The following is a 22,520-nucleotide window of genomic DNA, read 5'->3' on the forward strand; positions in this document are numbered from 1 at the left end:
TTTCTAAGTGTTCGTGAAATGGACTTGTATTATTTACATGGAATATTTGCGACTGTTGAGGAACTCATCCTTCTAATAGACGGTGATTGATTAACATTGCTAGTGATGAAATTTAACTTTCCAACGGCTTTAAACGAAGTTAGGACTTCACTTACATTTACTCAAAGACTTGTACATTTGCCAGTGTTGGTTTAAAAGACTTATAAATTTCGACAGTGAATTTACTTATGTGGAAGGACTTGTGTTTCCGTCAGTGGTCACTCAAAGACTTTATGAATTTCACCAGTGATTAACTTTAAATATATTCAAACTTCCAAGTGAATGGACGTGTGTTTTTCATTCGAGTTTAGGCAAAGACTTGCACCTTCGCCAGTAATGAACTTTGAGTTTAACTATAATTTCACAAGAAGGGACTTGTATTTTCATTGCCAAAAGTTATTCAGGGACGAGGATTTTCCTAGTGATGAACTCTAAAATTATTAATACCACTCATATCGTTTTAGGAGTGTTGGAAGTCTTGATGTACAATTATCAAGAACTCTGCTTATAAGTTGATCATCCAAGGTTTTCATGGACTCAGTGCTACTAGTGACCTTGGGAACATCAATCCTCTCAGTCTCATTGGGCTGAGGTTGTACATGACTATCTACAACATCGCCTGGATCACCGGGGTTCAACCCGGGCCTCAGAGTTCGAGACATCTCTACTTGCCGTCAATCCAGACAGTCCAGCTGCCTCTGTCTGGAGTATCTGGAGTCCCTGGAATCCCTGGAGTCTTCTGGAACGTGCTTCAACCAGCTTGGCTTGGTGAGCTGGAGAACCCGAGCCATACTATTGGAATACGAGGAAGACAATCCATTTCTACTTAGAGGTGATGTGCAAATTCATGACTTATTTGAATAAACTCTTGTGCAATCAGAGTCAAAGTTTTTCTGTAGATAGGACCCTACCTCCTGTACCGAGCCCTAGCTACAATTAATCCAGTTTTTCGCCCTGAGAACTATATTCATGCTACTTTAAATTTTAATCTGAGAGTCGGGCTCTTTTACTGGTACAGTATGTATGTATGTATGTATGTATGTATGTATGTATGTATGTATGTATGTATGTATGTATGTATGTATGTATGTATGTATGTATGTATGTATGTTTTTATAATATTTAAGTTATTCTTAAATATTTGCTACTTCATTAAGTAAAGTTTGTTTAATTTGTTTACTTACAAGTACAATTATTAATAAGCAGGAATCAGGTGATTTGTTTTTCATACATGTAGGTGGGTCATTTCATATAAAATAATATTGTACAAATTAATTGTAGTGATTTGCGATGTTTTTTATTTATGTACATTTGTTATTTTCCCTTTGCGTATGCAATTATGGTTTCTTACGTTACTAAAACAGTATTATTGATAAGCTGGCTGTACTTTTTCCACCAGTCAAGTTGGCCATGCATTTAGGGGTGCGCAGCTGTGAGTTTGCATCCGGGAGATAGTGAGTTCGAACCCCACTGTCGGCAGCCCTCAAGATGGTTTTTCATGGTTTCCCATTTTCACACCAGGCAAATGCTGGGGCTATACCTTAATTACGGCCATGGTCACTTCCTTCCCACTCCTAGCCCTTTCCTATCCCATCATTGCCATAAGACCTACCTGTGTCAGTGTGACATAAAGCAAATTCGAAAGTACTTTTTCCAAGTTTCACAGCCGTATGCTGTATTCACTGTTCCATGTTTCTGTGCTGATTGTTAGTGTAAGGTGCTGTATGTCGATGAAGGGTATTCAGACAAACACCAAACACCCAGGTCCTGAGCCAGAGGAATTAAGCATACACAGTTAAAATCACCAACCCAGTGAATCACCCATGGTGAAATGACCAGATTATCATAAGGACCATTTGATGAAGTAACTGAGATGAGCAGAGAATGAGAATAAACAAAGTGCGTACTGAAGTCAAAACAAACAATAAAGGCAAAGAAAAGCGTGCATACTTCATTGTTGCATATCTCCTCCCTTTGGGGAAGATAGGCAGACAGATTCATAGTGGGGGTAGACTGCATTCACTGACGTACAATACAGCAGGAACACTTACTTGCACTGCGACAGTGAGTGGGAGCAACATTCATGATCTGGTCACCTGCTCAGCCCTGTCCAATGCTAAAACTGGCATAAATACACCATCCATTGTTTTTTCCTCAACTAAACTTAACTTTCATTAAACATATTTTAAATAATTACTTTAACAAGCCCACTCCAAAAACTGTAAATTATTAAGCAAAAAAGTATAGTAGATGGTAGGGACACAGCGCAATTAAAATTTGGTTGCAGCTGCAACAATGAAATGTGTGTGCTCTCTACCTTCTATCAATTAAAATATACTCTTTACACTACAGGGCTGCCAAGAGAATGCTTGTACTTGTCCTTAGTTTCTTCAGATCTATAAAATTAAGTAATGACCCTTGTAATTATTTTGGATTTTTAACAAAATTCATTCCTTAGTAACACATTCCCTAATGTTGGTTAGCTCACTTTTCCTTGGTATTCTATCCTGTGTCTTCTGTAGATTTTTAAAAGATAACCTTCAACTTCTCCTATACCAACTAGTAATCAACTAGCATAACTTATAAATTTGACCCTGACAGTCTCTTATTAGACTAAACTTGCTGATTTCATCTCAATTGTTCTCTATCATCGAAATATTCTTCTTCCTATAAAACTTGGAAAAAAGCTCTCTGAAATACTAAAACCATATCCTAAGGGCTTTTCCCTATCAAGTGACCGCCGCTCAGCCGTAAGGCCTTCAGATTACGATATAACGCCTCATCATCGAGGTGAATCCTCTAGGACGCTATTCTTGGCTTTCTTGGACAACTGTCTCAACACAAGATAGCTTCTCAGTTGTTCTTACGTACACTGAGTGAACTTCTAACCAGTCTTCACATTCAGACCAAGGGGAGGGGTAGTTCTTCCTCTTCCTTTGTTTTATTTTTATTTTTACTAATCTACTAGGATCAGCACATGATGTGGATTTGGCCGAGTTTTATGGCCATATGCCCTCTTCACTGTTGTGTGTTTCTATACTGATTGTCAGTGTAAAGTATTGTATGTAGACGATGGGCAGTATATAAAGATGAACACCAACACCCAGGTCCTGAGCCAAAGAAATTAAGCATATGCAGTTAAAATCACCAAACTGCCTGGGAATTGAACCTGGGACCCTCTGAACTGTCTTATTAAAGAATAATTTAACTAAATCCATACTCCTCCTGCACTGTTCTGCAATATTTGAACATTTCCCTGTTACTTCCATTCTGCCCTTATTGCTTTATGGCATAATAGATTATTTAGGTCTTTTTGTACCCCTTCTCCCATACACTAAAACATTTAATATATTATCAAGGGGATTCAAAGTTTCATTGAGCTAGTTATCAATATTCTCCAGTACTTACTCATAACCTACTTGCGCTTTTATACTTCGTTTATGCAAGATTCTCCATTGTTTGATTTTATTTGAAGTTAAATGTTTTAGGAAATGGTTCGACGATCGACAGAAGAGAAAGATATCCTAATGCCTGGCTACACTCATCTTCAGAGAGCTCAGCCTGTTAGATGGAGTCACTGGTTGCTAAGGTGAGCTGCATACTTCAGGCATTCTATTATTGTAATGAAGATATATACTTTCTGTGTAACTGTTCTTATTTTTAAATATTCTAATATTTGGATTTCATGTAACAATTAATTACCAAGAGATGTTACACTTCTCTTTTCTTCACAAGTGGTGTTAAACAGGCTTGAAATATCTGGAAAAATAAGCTCTGAATAACTTCTCTGTGTGTGTTTGTTTCTTATCAACTGTGTGACTGTATTCCCATTGGTGTGTGTCTTATAAATTATTTAGGATATGGATTTGCATGGAAATGATTATAGGCAGCGCCAGGTTCTTTTGATGTTAATTTTCTAAAAATTTCATGAAAAATATATAAAATATCATGTTTATAGTTAAAAATATGGAAGTAATTTAGTGAAACTTTTGTGATAACTTTAAGTGCCATACATAACAAGACATAACATTCGCAACATTTATAGGAAAATAAAGGAAAAGATATGTAGCAATTGAGGCTTTCACGGCCGGCGTTACAAATCATGTCAGCGTTTTCCGGACTTGTAGGCCGTGGTCCACGAGCGAGTGAATGTCCCGACGTTTCACCAAAGACTGCATTCGGCATTGTCAAGGGTTCCGACTGACTTCGATAGCAGCGAAGCTCTCAGTGGAATGAAGTACTGTTGTAATTCCACCTCATTATATAGTGCAGGATACGGCACGCTGCTCGCCTATTGGCTGCCATGGTGGGGGGTGCAGTCGCTGATTGGCTGTTCATCGGCCAATGGTTAAAGCATTAGGGAGCCCGGTGTACACTGACCTGCCTTGCTTTCTTCTGGTCTGCCGCAGCTATCATGTCCTTCAGGATTTAGAGCTTTCAAGACTGGAAACCAGGCTTTGTTTACCCGTTCAGATTCCTCCTAACGGTTGAAGGTGTTGGTGTGCTTCAAGATTTCAATGGCTTCTCTCTGTAGCCAGACGTGATAAGACACAGTAGTTGACAGTACTTCAGTGTCGCTGTACTGTATGTCATGGGCTGCTAGCAGCGAGTGTTCAGCGACTGATAATCTATCTGTCTGTCCCAGCCGGCTATGTCTGTTATGCTCCTTCATTCATATGGCAATGCTGCATTTGGTAGTGCCTAAGTATACCTGGCCGCAGCTGCACGGGATCTTGCAGACACCTGCTGTGGAGAGAGGATGGTCCTTGTCTTTGGCAGACCTAAGCAGTTCCTGGATTTTCTTCGTCGGCCTGTATATGGTTTTAACCCCATGGGACCCCAGTAGCCTCCCTATTCTGTCAGTTACTTTCTCAATATATGGTAGGAAGGCTTTAGCTGCTGGCTGCTCCTCTTCTTTCTTCTTGGTTGTTGGACGTCTGGGATTGAGTGCTCGCTTAATATCTTTAGGGCTGTACCCATTAGTGAGTAGGGCCCTATTGAGGTGGCTGAGTTCCTTGTTTAAGTGCTGAGGTTGACAAATTCTCTTAGCACGGATGGCTAGGGTCTTAATCACTCCGTATTTTTGTCATGGGTGGTGGTTGAACGTCTTCTGAAGATAGCGATCTGTGTGGGTCGGCTTGCGGTATACTGTGTGTCCCAAGTTTAAATCGGCAGTCTTCATTACCAGAACATCGAGGAAAGGGAGCTTTCCCTCATTTTCTGTCTCCATAGTGAACTGAATATTGGTGTTAATACTATTCAGATGCTGTAGAAACAGCTGTAATTGTTCCTTTTCGTGGCTCCAGATCACAAAGGTGTCATCTACAAAGCACAACCACACCTTAGGTTTCAGTGGTGAGGTCTCGAGTGCTGTTTCTTCAAATTTTTCCATATAGAAATTTGCTATCACTGGACTCAGAGGACTGCCCATGGCAATGCCACCCACTTGTTCATAAAAATTGCCATTCCACAGGAAATAGCTTGTCATGAGGCAGTGGTTGAACAAGTTGGTAATGTCCTCGGGAAAAATTCCGAGCGATGTGGTCCAGGGCCTCATTCACAGGTACCTTAGTGAAGAGTGAGACCACGTCAAAGCTGACAAGCAGATCCTCAGCTTCTAACTGGATGTTATTCAGCTTTTCTATGAAGTGGCCTGAATCTCTGATGTACGACTGTGTGTCACCAATGTAAGGTTGTAGTAAGGTGGCCACCGAACTCAATAGCTGCAGTCGCTTAAGTGCGACCAGTATCCAGTATTTGGGAGACAGTAGGTTCGAACCCCACTGTCGGCAGCCCTGAAAATTGTTTTCCGTGGTTTCCCATTTTCACACCAGGCAAATGTTGGGGCTGTACCTTAATTAAGGCCACAGCCGCCTCCTTCCCACTCCTAGCCCTTCCCTGTCCCATCGTCGCCATAGGACCCATCTGTGTCGGTGCGACGTAAAGCAACTAGCAGTAAGGTGGCCAGATGTTTGACAATATCATAGTTCGGTGATGCAATAGCACTCACGATGGGCCGTAGCGGTACGTTGTTCTTGTGTATCTTGGGTAAGCTATATAGCCGAGGAGGTAGAGCTTCACTTCTGGGGAATTTCCCTCTTCACATTGTCTGACAATCAAGAGGCCTTAATAAGGCTCATGGTGTTACAAAGAATCCGATTGTTTGGATCTTTTGGTAGTCTGCGGTAGGTCTCTGGGTCCAAAATCTCTGACATCTTCACATTGTAATCATTAGTAGCCATGATGACAGTGGCGTTCCCTTTATCCGCGAGAAGAATGAGTACACTCTCGTCCATGTTCAGAGTTTTGATGGCCTTCCTCTCTTGAGCCGTAAGGTTGCTCTTCGGTGCTGGTGCCTTTCTCAGTATCCGTGAGACTTCGTGGCGGATTTCTTCTGCCTGGTCAGATGGTAAATTGCGAATAGCAGCTTCGATATTTGCAACAATCTCCTCCACGGGTATGGAAGGAGGGATAACCGCAAAGTTTCCTCCTTTAGCCAGTAGAGAGGTTTCTGCCTCTGACAGGCAATGTTTAGTCAGGTTGACGATTGTCCATGAGGTATCCAAGGCAAGCATAGTCTTAGGCGCGGGACGGTTCTCTTGATATCGCTCAAACTTATTCTTCTGCCGGTTGGTCGAGACCACGGCCTACAAGCCCGAAAAACGCTGACATGAAAGGAAAAGATAGTAAATAAGAAATTGTACCTTGTGAAAATCAATGTTACTTGGTTATATTCATATACAGTCGAATCTCTCTTCTGTGGACACCTTTGGTTCCGTGGAAAAATGTCCATTACGAGAGGTGTCCATTGTAACAAGGTTGTAAAAAATTAATCAAACATTTTAACGGCAATGAACATCCACCTTAAATATAAGAATACATCTTTATTTTTATTATTCTAAATAATTTCTAACTAATTATTTGCCTGGGAGATATTACAAGGGATTTTACAGCCTTTACAATCATTACAGCTTCGGAAGTAATCATTCAGCTGGGTGTGCAAATTTAGCACAGGTTTCTTTACTGCGATATTCTCAAAAAGTGAATAACAAACCAGCATGACACATAAATTTTTCATTCGGTAGCTTAAACTTTCAGTTTATTTGCGATTTCTCGTGCTTTTTCATATACCTCAATGTTCACTTCTGCGAAAACTGACTCCCACTTTCCTTTCATTCCTAAATTCCTATTTTCCTGCCTTTCACTTAAAATATAATTTTTATTCTTCACAGTTGTGTTTTCCCTCAGTTTAATTTTTCAGGGAGCTTTTCTCTCTGAAAGTCCTTTTGTGCTACATTTTTCCTTGTCTCGAAATCATAACACGCTCATCCCTTCTATGCATGTTTACTGGACGATTGAAATGCTACGGTATTTCTGTTTCAGCAGTCAGCACATGAAAGACTCTTCCTTGCCAAGTTTAGCTGAACTAGCTGACCTCAACCTGAGTTATGAATATAATTATGCTGGGTTGGAAAATCCCTTTGTAACTAGTGAGTAAACAGTCACTCGCACATTCCCGGGAGTTAGAACTCTCAGAATGTACACTAATAAGAAGAAAAAAGGTTTGGAAAGAGCCCTGTGCAGAACAATTAACTTCACGGCACTACAGCATTTCTATGTACGTTTCTTTTCATTTTCCTTGGACATGAACTACTACAAACAACAAAAGGAATTCCCATATGTTTGCAGAATGATATTAAGAGAAGGAATGACAGAGCCCTGTGTAAAGAAAGTGTCCTCAAATGTGTGAAGTGTCTGTTAAAGTCAAGTGGACGAAACTAGTGGGGATGTCTGCTGTCCGGAATTCAAGGTGTCTGCTTAAATGAAGCTTATTTAACACATGTCTTACGTAAAATAAAATCGGTTCCATGGAAGAAATCAAATCAAATCAAAATCTCTTTATTTGCAAATGAGGTGTCTACCTCGGTGGCAAATGGTACACTAAAATACATTATTGTCAGGCACTAAATATTAAATTAACAAGAGAAGAAAATGTTCCTATAATACAATATTATACAATTTATGCTAACAATTTTTTCTATTAAACACACAGCTCATCCTTAATAAATTTATATTGTTTACAAAATTCTACTTATAATATCTCCTGTACTACTTACAGATATAGTCAACTGATACACAGTATGTGGAATTACTTCAAATGATACTATACAACTGGTATACGATTAAACTTTACATTGCATTTATTTACTTATTTTTTAAAATTTTTTTTACCCATTCTGGAACCTAAGTAGCATAACGACCTGCTGCGTCTTATCCAGAGCCCCTTTTGCCACCACTTTTCAGAGTTCCTGAAGGGCCTTCACAGCTACCATAGCGGTCCCAGGGCCCTCGAAGTCCCCACTGTACTTCACCCCTACAGGCAGTCCCCTAATTTGGCTGTCCAAACTCCTTAGACCAGGGGATGGAATTAATTAATTCACACACATTTTTTTTATTTACAATAACCTGCACTGGTCGAATGCCCTCTAACACTTCATTTATTTTCTCTGTTGCTGTTTATTCTCTTCTTGAATATCTGTACAGATTTTGGAAAAGGATCAAACACTACCCCTGGTAAACTGTTCCACTCCTTCACACCCTTCCCAATGAATGAAAATTTACCCCAATCGCTTCTGCTAAAATTCCTTCTAATTTTATATTTGTGGTCTGTCCTGATGATATAATTATTTTCCAATTGAAGCCTCTCACATATATCTCCCCATGCTTCTTCCCTTGTATAGGCTCTATATAATCCTATAAGTCTAGTTTTCTCCCTTCTCTTACTTAAAGTCTCCCACCCAGGTTCCTTTCACATTTCTGATACACTACTCTTTCTCCTGAAATCCCCTGTTACAAATCTTGCTGCTTTCCTCTGCACACTATCTATTTCTTTTATTAGGTATTCTTGGTGAGGATCCCAAACACTGTTTGCATATTCCAATAATGGACGAACCATACTTAAGTAACTTTTTTCTTTTAATTCTGTATTGCATCCTTTAAGTAGCCTCATTATGACATGTAACGATCTGTATGCTTTCCCAACAATGTCATCAACATGACCCTTCCACTGCAAATTACTTTCAAATCTCACACCTAAGTATTTGCACTTGCCATCTTTTGGGATAACTACCTCATCCAAAGTATATTCAAATTCAGTTTTAAAGCTTCTGTTTGTAAAAGTTGTAACAGTTGATTTGCCTCCATTAACCTTCATATTATTTTCTTCAACCCATTGTTGGATACTTTCAAGGTCCCTTTGTAATTTTGAACAATCCTCAATGTTATTTATTTCCCCATAAACAATTATGTCATCTGCATACAATCTTATTTTTGATGTTATATTGTTCCCTAAATCATTTGCATATATTAAGAAAAGTAATGGACCGATTATACTACCCTGTGCAATTCCCTTTCAAACTTTCTCTTCCTGAGATACATTATTTCCTACTTTGACTTTCTGAACCCTTGAATCTAGAAATGTTTTTATCCAACGTGTAACACTAACGTCCAATCCTATTCCCTCCAATTTCTTTAATAATATTCCATGTTCCACTCTGTCAAAGGCTTTGGAAAGATCTATGGCTATGCAATCTAACTGACCTCCTGAATGCAATTGATCTGATATGTCCTGCTGAAATCCCACCAGTTGTGCCTCACAAGAAAATTTCTTTCTAAATCCATACTGGCTCCTCATGAACCAATTTTTATCATCATATATCCCTCTGATGTACGGTACTTTGATATTAAACTCTCCAGTATTTCACAAACTATACTGCTCAGGCTGATTGGTCTGTAGTTCTCTGGTTTCCTTTTATCACCCTTTCCTTTATAAATTGGTATTATTATAGATTCCTTCCATTCCTTTGATATTACACTATTATTTATGACATAGTCAAAGAGAAATTTTAAATAAGGCACTATGTACCACCCCATTGTCTTTAATACCTCCCCATTAATTTGATCACTTCCTGCTGCTTTTCCTTGCTGAAGCAGTTGGATTTCTCTGAAAATATCTTCATTTGTGAATGAGAAGCTTTTTGTTTCCCTCTGTGTCTCTCCCTCTGTATCTTCTGTTTTGGTTTCCAACTCCTGACAATCATCTACTGAATCTCTGAATTCCCTACTAAATAGGTTTGCTTTTTCAGTATATGTTAAATAGTGTTCACCCCCTTCTCCCACCATTGTAGGTATTTGGATTCCTTTTCCTTTTTGATTCCTGATATATGAATACAGCTTTTTCCATTTCCCTTTGGGGTCATTACCCTCTTGAAGTATGCCATTCATATAATTCTCTTTTGCTTCCTTTTTCACTCTATTCAGTTTCCTCATTAGCTGTTTTCTAGTTTCTCTACTCTCCCTACCCTCTTTGATTTTCCTGTTTACTATTCTACATTTTCTTTTTAATTTTCTTATTTCCCTTGTATAATAAGCAGGGTCTGAGGTCATTTTACCCTTCTTAACAGGTACAAATCTCTTCTCTCCTTCCCAAATTTTTCCTTTAAATTTAGTCCAAAGTGTATCCACATTACTCCCTTCACTTATCCAACAACTGAATTGTGATTTAAGGTAAGTCCCAAATTCATCAACTTTAGTTTTTCTGTACAATTTCTTGTCTTGTGTAGCCCTCTTAATAAGACTTTTTGGTACGAGTCCTACATCCATTATTACAGCCTTATGGTCTCCTATTCCTTCAATTACCTCAGTTTTATCAACAATTTCCCATGGTTTAACCAAGAATACATCTAGTAAGTTATTGAGACGAGTCAGTTCTTGTACTACTTGTGTAAATCCTCCCTCCCAAATTAACTTATTTGCCAGTTTCTGTTCATGGGTTCCACTTGCAGCTCCATTCCATTCAACTTCAGGCAAATTTAGATCTCCCCCAATTATTACCATATCATTATTATTGTTTTTATGAGTATAATCTATTATTTTCTCAAATATTTCCATGTCTCTTTCCTCTCTTCCAGGCCTGTATGTTCCTATAATTCCCACCTCCTTCATATTATCACAAACTAATTTTATCCCTAATATTTCATTCCTTTCATCGGTAAACCATTGTTTCCTTCAAACAATAACTTTCCTTCACCAGAATAAACACCCCCTGCCTTTTTATCTCCTCAGTCTCTATGATAGACTGTGTACCCTTCTGGAAATACTTCTGTATTACCCACCCCTTCTCTCAACCACGATTCCACTCCTATTACCACATCAGTCTCATAAGATTCCATCAATGTACCGAATTTTATTTGTTTATTTACTACACTTTGACAGTTTACCAAGAGCAATCTCAGACCCCCTTCCTCCCTAAAACATGACTGTTGCAATTGGGTAACTTGAAATTCCTTACTTTCCTGAGTTTCATTTTCTAGTTGACTGAGCCAGCTTGAAGTACAGCTGGCTCTTTCTACTAGTTTTCCTGGTCAGTATCATAACTCAAGGGAGTTGCCTGTTTTACAGTACATATCTTAAGATTAATAAATTCTAGAACAATATTTGCTATCTTTTGTTTACCTGAATTGTTTAGATGGAGGCCATGTTTTGTCTAACAGTACCTCTCAAAACTGCTGCATTCAATAACCTGAGTATTCCGAAAATGTTTACAAATTTTAACAATATCTGTATTGACCTTGTCCACTTCAATGTTCACACATGAGTCACTACTCAAATCATGCCTGTGGGGCATGTTCACTACAAAGATGTTAGTGTGGGTCAGCTTCCCTAGTGTATGCTTGAGTTGTGATCTTACATTCTTGGCGTCGTCGTGAGCTACGTCGTTCGTCCCACCGATGATAAGCACTGCATCGCCGCTCCCGAAGTTTCTAGTTGCTTCTTCTACGTTCTCCAGGACACTGCTGATAGAAGCTCCTGGATATATTTCACCGGTTGTTGCTATATTCTCGTCGTTTATCACTCCCGCAATTCCCCTTCCTTGGCTATCACCAAACACAGCTACCTTTGCTGATTTAGGTCCAACTGGGTCTTGAATCTGAAATCTAGGCCTAAATTTTAACTTCGGCACGGCAACGGCGGATCGCGATGATTTGTTTTCACGCGCGCGATCACTTTCTTCCAGAATTAAATTATTTAGGGCAGAAAACCTATTTCTGATGTATATTTCCGGAAATTCAGTTGTAGATTTCTTCTTAGCCGGCCATCCATGAACTACTTGACACCACGTGCTCGAGTTTGTTACTGGTACCGGTAAATGAAATGAAATGGCGGGAGTGTCCGAAGACAAGTTCGGCTCGCCAGGTGCAGGTCTTTCTATTCTTACTTTCGACACCCGTAGGTGACCTGCGCGTCGTGATGAGGATGAAATGATGATGAAAACAGCACATACAGCCAGCCCCCGTGCCATTGGAATTAACCAATTAAGGTTAAAATCCCCGACCCGGCCGGGAATCGAACCCGGGACCCTCTGAACCGAAGGCCAGTACGCTGACCGTTCAGCCAACGAGTCGGACACTGGTACCGGTATATCACTCGAAGAATGGTCAGTCCCAAATTCTAGCGATCGCAGTCTTTCTTTTAATTCTTGATTTTCAACTTTAAGAGCCTCATTGTCCTTTTGTAGAATGTTTATAATTTCCAATACACTTTTGTATTCCACATCGATTGTTTTCGGTGCTTCATCGTCAACGCCGTCGCCAACCACAACATTCCGAACACACTGCTCACAAATCCAGTCAATATTTTCATTAGTTTTTAGGTCTCTAGGGGAATTTCCGCACTTATAATGCCACCATCGATCACATGAATCACACAACATTCCATATTTCACTAATCTTCGTCATTTTCCGCACTTTTCGTCACATTTTACGGTTAATTTACTCGGAGGATAAAACACTACGTCGTCATTACCGGGCGCCATTTTGAAAAAAATGTCCGTATAGGGAGGCGTCTGCTGAATTAAGGTGTCCATTAGAGCAGGTTGGACTGCATTAAAAAATGTGGAGCTTAAAACAAAGTTGTACAGAAAACAATCTGTCACTCATTAATGTTCATTCCTCAAACATTAGCATTCAGGTCACAACATTTTGCTCCTTCATACTTCTTCTTCTCATATCCGACACTGGAAGATTGTACTGTGGGGAAAAAAAAAAAAAAAAGTTCACTATCAGTGTTTGAAAGAGATAGCCACAATGACTGCATACACTTATCAACAAACTCTTTAAATGCATCACCTCTTGCTTTTAATGCTTCCAGTATGTCAATTACATTGAGTGAAGATTTATTGTCATCAAAAAATACATCTTTTGCTAATATGCATATCTCTACATAACCTAAAAGCAAATCATATTGTTCACCAACATTTGCAAACTCCAATCATTTAATGAACATTGCTTTAAGTCAATCAAAATTATTCACCCTGACCTTGGAAATCAACTTTATTGGTTCAAAAATATTACCTAGTGCTTGAAATATTTCAATATTATTGTCATCATTCAATAGCATGGCTTGCAGTTGCTTCTTTTTTTTTTTTTTTTTTTTTCCTACTTGTTTAATGTTGCACTAACACATCAAAACTCTTTGGTAACAGAGGAATGAAAAAGGGCTAGGACTAGGAAGGTACCAGTATCTGCTGTGGCCTTAATTAAGGTACAGCCCCAGCATTTACCTGGTACAAAAATGCAAAATCACAGAGAACCATCTTCAGGGCTGCCAACGATGGGATTTGAACCCAACATCTCCCAAATGCAAGCTCACAGTTGTGTGACCCTAACCGCATAGCCAACTCGCATCGTGGTTTTAGGTTTTTTAAGTGTTAATTCAGTACATATTTCTAATGAATTTAGGACGGCAGCTCAATTCTGAAAATCAACATCTTCAATTCATTGCTGAAATGATCAAACTGGCCACACTGTATTAGTTCACATCTGCTTTTTTTTTATTTTATTCAGTTCATGAAGTTAATAAATTTGCATGCTACAGGTTCCTTACATATCTGAAATTCTAATATAGGTTTGTAATCAAGTTACAGTTCAAACTAACAAAGGAAGCCTGAATTTGCAGAATTTTGCATTTATCTAGATTACACAAATATTCCTCAAGTAAGTTTTGACCCTGAGGTGATAGTGGATTTTACTGATTGAAAAATTCTACAATTACTTCAAAATACCCAAAGAAATATTCCACAAAATAAAACCAACTTGACCATCTTGTCTTAACAAGAATAAGAAACAATTTTAGTGTGAGGTCAGGATAGTTTCCCGCAACAAATATTTTATACTGTGAGTTGATTTTCCTTGAATTTCTAAAAACACTTTTCAGGCTTGCAATAAAACACTTAAGATCATTCAGATTTCTCTCACATATTTCTCCTAACAGATTACATTTTTTACACCAATTTGTGAAACCAATCAAATGATCTCTATTAGTACTTTAAGTTTTAACCATTTCAACATGTAAGTGACACTGTCTGTACAAATTGCTTTTACATTTCAATAATTGATATTTAAATCATCAATTGTTTTTACTACTTCTTGGCTCATTATGGTGACATTTGCTGCATCTAGAAATGAACACGAACCAAGATAAAGTTTCCGAACTGATTTCCCTTCTATAGATCCAATAAGTACTGCAAATTCACAGTTAGCATTAGAATCAGTCATTTCATCAACAAATATTAAGACTGGTTTGTTTGTAAGATTTTCAACAATATTTTTCGCAGCACATTTTGGTACATATTCCCTCCTCAACCAGCTTGCAGTCGGAAGATCTACAGACCCCTGTACATACTTCCTCATCCACGCCCACACTGCAGGGTGGTACACATTTTCTAGAAGAATATTTGCCTTAAAATAATAATTAATATTATTATTTCCATCCTGCATTTCCTTTTAATTAATTCTAAAATGGCATTTATTAAACAGCAGGAACATAGCCAGAAAAATATAAAGAATCACAAAGTTGGCAGTGGGGGCGGGGGGAGGGGGCGATTGCATCTCTATCGATGCCTGTAGCTGTCACCTTTGACCATATTACTGATTCATGAGGCGTATGTATAGCACTAACAGTCGTACGTTTAGGAAGTATCTTGTTCTCTCCAACCTAAAAATTTGCTATTATCTTAACATAGCTATTTTTGCTATTAATTTTTATATTTTTAGCACAGGGGTTTCTAACCCCCAAACACCCCATCCCTGGGTGCACCACTGTTATATAGCATAATTAATATACAAATGACAAAATGTGGCATAACTTTAGGAACATTTTTGTTGTGTCCATTATCAACTTGTATTTTTCTCCTTTCACTTTTTTCTGTGCCTGAACACTTTCTTCAGTATAGCACTGTCTTTTCAAAGCAGAATCCTGAGCACTTGTAAACTGAATATATGATTTAAATGCCCTTTACTTTGAATGTATTTTTCACATGAATTGCACCTTTTCTACACAACTCTTGTAATACAATGTTTACACATTATTAACACAAAATCATGTTTCTTGAATTTGTTAGCCTGAAAGGTAACACTTACTTCAGATTTCTTCCCATCTCAGTCAAGAAGATAGGAGCAAACTGATCTAGGCCTAACTGAAGAAGATTTCAACTTCTGAGAAATGTAAAAATACACTTCTATTAGATTTTTCTTGGAAATGTTATTTAATCTCTTTCTCATGTATTGTGTTAACATTGCAGGGCTGGACAGTAGCCCTCAGTTCACCCTACCTGTGGATTAGGCAACTAAAAATAAAAAAAGAGTAACAATGCTTCTGGAGGCAAATGGGAGACCCAGGAAACTAATAAAATTCCTGTGGTTGTGCCTTCCATTATTCTTGCAACTAATATATAATGCTTGAACGTGAATGTATTTCTAAATAAACAAAATGCTCTAAAGGATCAGGGAAACTTTGTCATCAATAGCCCTACAGGTCTTCAACAAGAACAGTAGAGTTTTTGGGTCAATGCACCTTTCCAAATGATTTCTCATTCCTTTGCACCCAGCATCTTCAAAATGAATATATTTCCTGAAAATGATTTTTAACAAAAATGCCATTTTTCATTTTTATTGTAATAATGAACATTCTCACAGAAATGGTCAATTTTTGTGAGAATTCACAATAAATTTAGAACCATCAATTTGTCATATTGTGATAAATCATGCATATACGTCTTGGTGCATCTCTCTGTTACATTTTGCATTTATCGCTAATAAAAAATCTACTTGGCCCTGATTCTAGGGTATTTATTGGTTTCTATTGCAGCATCTATCATGGTCGAGAGTGAGATTTCACTTCACCCCCAGACCAGTCACAACATCCACTAAACACTTTACTTTACTTATGTCTATAGCATTGTGGTGGAGAATACTTCCTCAAATTCCTGCATGAGGATTCATATTTGCCGCCTTCATGGTCTCTGGGTACATATTGATAAACAAGTCATAAAGGTCCTAGTTCTAACTTTTGACTCTACTAGAGATCTAAAATCTGCCTTAAAGACTGGAACAGGATGCAATCAGCCTTGCGAGGACAACTGAATATATGTGGGTTAAAAACCCAATTCTCAACTGTTTTCAAAGTGGCTTTCCACTTCAGTTCCATTCAAATGCTAAGGTGGTACCTAACTTCCTATCAGTTCATATCCTATTTAGAAGACTTTGTTTGATCTAGCACCCCTAGTTACCTGTGTTTCTGTCGTCAGTTGCAGCTAAGATTCAGTGTATTTGTCAAACAACAAGACACTACCTGATGGAATGGAAAAACAGAGGTGACATTCTCTTCTTCTTCATTGATCGATTTGATTCTAAAATAAATATCTCATGATCTAAGGGTGCATACTGAAAAAACAGTACAGAAGGTCCTACTTTTGACTCCTGGCTCTACCTCATACCTAATTACACTCATCTTCAATGAGGGAATATGAGAAGAATCCTTAATAAGACAAAAGCAGCAGTCATATCAACTTTTAAAAAAAGTATTAAAAGCTCATTGAACAACAATATAATGAGCAATTTTCATCTCTTTGAAACAGCTGGGGCAAAAGTGTCTAGCAACAACAATCAATACTTTCTGTTTTAACATGTGTCCATAAAAAGGAAAATTAGATATATTGTGTATCGTACTTTTCCTTCACTTTCTGGGCAGTTATTTCTGAATCCACCTCTGCAAGTGACACAGAATGTAGTTACATATTTTTGAACAAAGGACATGACATGACAACCTGATAAACTAAACCATTCGCACAGCATGCGTTCTAGTGGGAAGGAATGTCTACTCAGATGGTTCAAAAGGAGGTATTTTTTGTGTTATAGAGCAGAAAGAGCATGTTATATTCTACCAAACTTTTGTGTGTATATGTGTTGAAACTATTAGGTTACAGCAGTTTCAGTATTGCATATTCTACACTCCTGGGACCCTTTCCACAATAATTATATCAATGAGACATTAAGTCATCGTGATGTCAGAATGTAAGTCATGTAACTTGTAGTGAGTTGTGGCATCCTCCTGCACTGGTAAGTGATGGGCACTGTGCTGAGGGGTTAATTAGGTAGCTGTAAGCTCTGTCATCTTTGCTTCCAGTATTGGTCTGATACTCATTTCCACCTCTTCAGAAATGGAAGGCTCGTTTTTAAATATCTAGACTTGCTAACGGAACGTATCCAACCGCCTCAGCCAGTCTCTGATTTTAACATACTTATCCAGAATAGACTGATTATAAAAAATTCAAAAAATTTTAAAAAAGCTGAATTCAAGATCTTAGACGTTACCATATAAGTACAAGACAGACAGCATGAAACACTTGCTGCTCCACTAAAAAAAAAATTGAATAACATTGCTTTCTCAGGATTGTATTTTACAGAGAGAAGAAACTTTCAATTCATCTCACTTGCCAGCAGCATTTTTTGTACAGGCTGCTAAGATTTCTGAGAGATCTTAACTAAGTTATTTGTCATTCCTCGACAGTACCCTATCGAGATCAGAAACTTCTTCCATTATGAGCATTCTAAATTAATCATATGATGGCCGAGGGCAATTTGTTCGTAACTGCAACCATATGCTCTTTGAATTTCCTCATGGTTGTAATTAGAGACATATATAGTATATGCATTGGCAGGAAATAGAGAATAATACTTGTTGTTGCATAGAATGTAAACAATGTTGATGAATAAAGTAACATCGATAAGAATGTGTAAGTGAATATAACTATCACATTCACATGATAATAAATCACCCAGATATATTTATTAATAAATAGTTTACTCTATGAGAGAAAATTCAGAGAAAATGTGTTTTATTTTTTGTATTTTTGTATAAATATTTTAAAAATGAACCCTAACCTCTAATTAATACATTAAGTCCTACATAGGAAGACAGGAAAATGAAAAGGAACACACAATAGGATAAACTGGACACATCAGTATGCAAAGAGGAAGCAACAGAAAAATGAGATAAGGCCAAACATATGAACATACAAGTACAAGGACAATAACCAAATCTTCATACATTGCTATCTTCAAATGGCTAGATTCATCTATCCTAGTTCTACTATATCCATTTCTTCTCAGCCCCCATTGAGCTTATTTCTGCTTCACAGCTTCATGAGGAGAGCTTAAGTCTTCATATGGGAAGTCCAGGATAAGCTGTATAATGACAGGAAATAGGAAGAGATAAGAAGAGAAATACAGGTGTTAAAAGACTAGAAAAGGGACATAAGCACAAGGAGAAAAGGATCCCATTGGGTCAATATGATAATGGAAAGGAATAAACAAATGAGAAATCAAGTCATACAGGAACATACATGGGATCATTCTTGCCCATCTGACTGTCATGAAACTACAACAAAGAGGGGTGGATATACACTGCCTGACAAAAAAATTGAAGCACCCAGAAGGGGAGGAGGTAACAAAATGAGACTTCACATGTTAAAAGGGTATGGAATGTTATTTCAGTGATTAAAAAATTGATTCAAATTTACAAAGAACTTGGTAGTACGAGCTCACTTATCAATATGACGTTGCACCCCCTCTGGCCCGGATGCATGCATTGATTTGGTTGAGAAGGGTATCCATAAAGCTATTGTATCCTCTCCTGAGGCAAGCTGGCCCACAACTGCTGTTATTGGTCCTTGATATCCTGGATACTGGCACTGGAACGGAGTTGACATCCAAGCTGGTCCCACACATGTACCATTGGGGACAGATCTGGGGATCTTGCTGGTCACAGGAGGACCTCAACATCACGCAGACAGTTCATAGAAACATGTGCCATGTGTGGACGAGGAATATCCTGTAGAAAAATGGCACCACGATACTGTCATATCAGAGGTTAACATGAGGACGCAGGATGTCCGTGACGTACCGTTGTGCCGTCAGAGCTCTCTCAATCACTACCAGCCATGACCTGAAGTCTACTGTACCTGATGGCACCAGGAGTAACATTGCTGTGCCTCTCCGAAACATTGAAAGAATGGGACCTCTCCCCACGTCGCCGCCATACTCACAGACGAATGTCATCCGGGGTAGTGCAGAATCATGATTCATCGCTGAACACAGTGCGATGCCATTCATCAGCTGTCCATGGTTCCTGGTCATGGCACCACTCCAAATGCAGCCGTTTGTGTTGTGGTGTTAATGGCAGCCTATGCATAGGATTGTAATTCCTTAGTCCAGCTGCTGCCAGTCTCTGACCAATGGTGCAGGATGACACAGAATGTTGCGAAGAGTCCATTACTTGCTCTCGGATGACAGATGCTGGTATCAAGGGGTTATGATGTGCTTGGAGCACAATAAGGCGATCCTCCTTGTGGTCGTCAGACGTGGTCGACTGGAATCTTGACGACGAGTATGCATGCCCTCATGTTCCCATGCAGTCCAACATCAGGTCACTGTCACATCTGAATGCCCCACAATTCTGGATATTGCACAATTCGACCAGCTGGCCAAATGGAGACCTAATATGAGGCCGCTTCCCAACTGTGTCATTTGCTGATAGCACTGTCTCACATGAGTACGCAGCATCCCCATGTCTTTTACAGCAATCACTGAAGATCTGATGCTGTTCATGCCCCTTATATACTCTACCAGGCCTGGCAACAACACTAATGCACTCTTGTGTTCATTCTACCGGTCACAGAGAATTGCAACTCTGATCATTTACATACCCGCTGATGGTGTGTACGTGTACAAAGTAACATTGATATCCTATCATTTCTTCTGGGTGCTTCAATTTTTTTGCCAGACAGTGTATTTCTGATGACTTCCTATACAATGATCTATCATCCAAATATATCCACATTACTTTTCAACCTGTATATTCCACAGACCTTTTAGGAAGGCGTACCTGGAAAATAAAAACAAAATAACTCTCTATTTCTCAAATGTACTGTTGCATAGAATGTGAACAATGTTGATGAATGAAATAATATCGATAAGCATGTATATGTGAACATAACTATCACATTCACGTTTGTTGTTTACTTTCCTTTCTAGTTACGCATGGAGCTTCAAAATTGATGTAGATCGCTTGGCTCAGCTATATGACAGGATCAATGTGATGACCTTAGGAAGTGGAGCTATAGCTGGAAATCCATTTCCAATTGATCGCCAGCTTCTTGCAAAAGACCTGAATTTTACTGATTTGTCCCCAAACAGTATGTACGCTGTTGGAGATCGGGATTTTGTAGGTAAGAAGTTTGCTCAAAGTTTAAGTTTACTTTTATTTCTAGGTGATATTAACATTGCCCAAACCAAACTAATAGATCACTGACTAACCTAACTGCATACCAACCACCCTTCAACACAGCAGTCATGCTCCATGTTTTTCACTTCAGAGATATCTTGTGATAGTGATTCACAATTGCTCAGCCATTGCTAAAACAGTGCAGTGTGTTCTGGAAATAACCTTAAGATGGCATTCATGCTGGCAATTATCTCAAAGGATCAATCTAACTTCATAATGCATCCTGCAGCAAAAATAAATATAACACCATGCACTACAGCTCTGATGGGCCTTGGCTTCCCACGCAACCACTGCTCAGCTTGAAGACCAGAAGATTATGAGATGATGCATGGTCAGTGCAGTGAGTCCTCTTGGCCATTATTCTTGGCTTTTTTTTTTTAAATACTGGGACTGCTATCCTACTACCAGGTAGCTCCTCAATCGGTCTCATGTAGGCAAGGTGAACCTCAGATCAGCCTGCAGATCCAGGTAAAAATCCCTGACCAGCCCAGAAATCAAACCCGAGGGCTCTGGTAAGAAGCAGACTTTCTATCCCTAGACCATAGGGCTGGCAGTCCTATATTTAATTCATAATTTCTATGATGATGTGGACTCAGAATATCTTATTCATAAGCTGTATGTATGGGGGTTATTATTTAACTCATGTTCGATAGGCTGTAGCTTTGTAAAGTTGGTATGCCTGTCGAAATGTACACACGCGCTGTCTCCCGGCATGCCTTGGGCATGAGTCGACACCAGTTGCAGACATAACATCATTGCGTATGGTTTGGTGTGGGCAGCTGAAATGTTTCAGATAATTGAGCATTCTGCCAAGTGCAAAATAAGGTCTCTGATTCAATTTTTTACAGCAAGGAACATGTCAGCTGCAGACATTCATTGCCAGATATGTGAGGTGTATGGTCCAAATGCAATGAGGGACAGCAAGGTACGTAAATGGGTGAGATTGTTCAAGGACGGATGGAGCAATGTCCATGATGAACCACGATCGGGCCAACCTTCTGTAATCTTAGATGATATTGGTGCACGCAGTAAACGCAAAAATCCATGAAGACCGGCGTTTCACTATTTCCACTTTGTCACTGCAATTTCCACAAATTTCAAGGTCAGTGATATACAAAATCATTTCTGACACCTTACAGTTCACAAAACTGTGTGTGCGATGAGTTCCTAGACTGCTTACTCAGGAACACAAAACCAGAAGAATTGCTTGTGCATTGACCTTTTTTTCCCAATACAGTGAGGAAGGAGATTAAAATTTGGACCACTCTGTCACAGAGGGCAAAATATGGATTTTGCACTTGACTCCCAAATCGAAGCAGCAATCAATGGAATTGGCAACACACGTCATCTCCAGTCAATGCAAAAGCCAAACAGACAATGTCAACATGCAAGATTATGGCCACTCTGTTTTGGGACAGATATGGTGTCCTGTTAGTCAACTTTATGCCACAAGGGATAACAATAAACTCAGTCACATACTGCACAGCCTTGAGAAAGCTTCGGTGTTCTGTACAGAATAAGCAATATAGCCTATTGTCATCTGGAGTTTTGTTGCTGCATGACAATGCACAACCTCATTCTGCTGCTCAAACTCAAGAGTTAATTTGATCTTTTAGATGGCAACAAATGGTCCAAACACCGTACAGTCAACCTTGCTCGAGCTATTATCATCTGTTCCATTACCTGAAGCAGTTCCTCGCCAGTCAGCAGTTTGGCACCGACGAAGAAATGAAACCAGCATTTGAAGATTGACTTCAGTCACAGGCAGCAGAGTTCTATGATGAGGGGATACAAAAATT

At 38.9% G+C, this 22,520-nt stretch overlaps 1 protein-coding gene across 1 annotated transcript in view; it reads left to right on the forward strand.

The window, feature by feature from the left end:
• The window catches only part of Argl (Argininosuccinate lyase), a 228,375-nt gene that overhangs the window by 86,828 nt on the left and 119,027 nt on the right, over positions 1-22,520 (forward strand). Inside the window, exons 6-7 of the mRNA XM_067141512.2 lie at positions 3,528-3,628; positions 20,472-20,665. Of these exons, the coding sequence (XP_066997613.2) occupies positions 3,528-3,628; positions 20,472-20,665 (295 nt within the window). The remainder of the gene's footprint in view (positions 1-3,527; positions 3,629-20,471; positions 20,666-22,520) is intronic.

This window comes from Anabrus simplex, chromosome 2, assembly GCF_040414725.1.
Source record: "Anabrus simplex isolate iqAnaSimp1 chromosome 2, ASM4041472v1, whole genome shotgun sequence".
Lineage (NCBI taxonomy): Eukaryota > Metazoa > Arthropoda > Insecta > Orthoptera > Tettigoniidae > Anabrus > Anabrus simplex.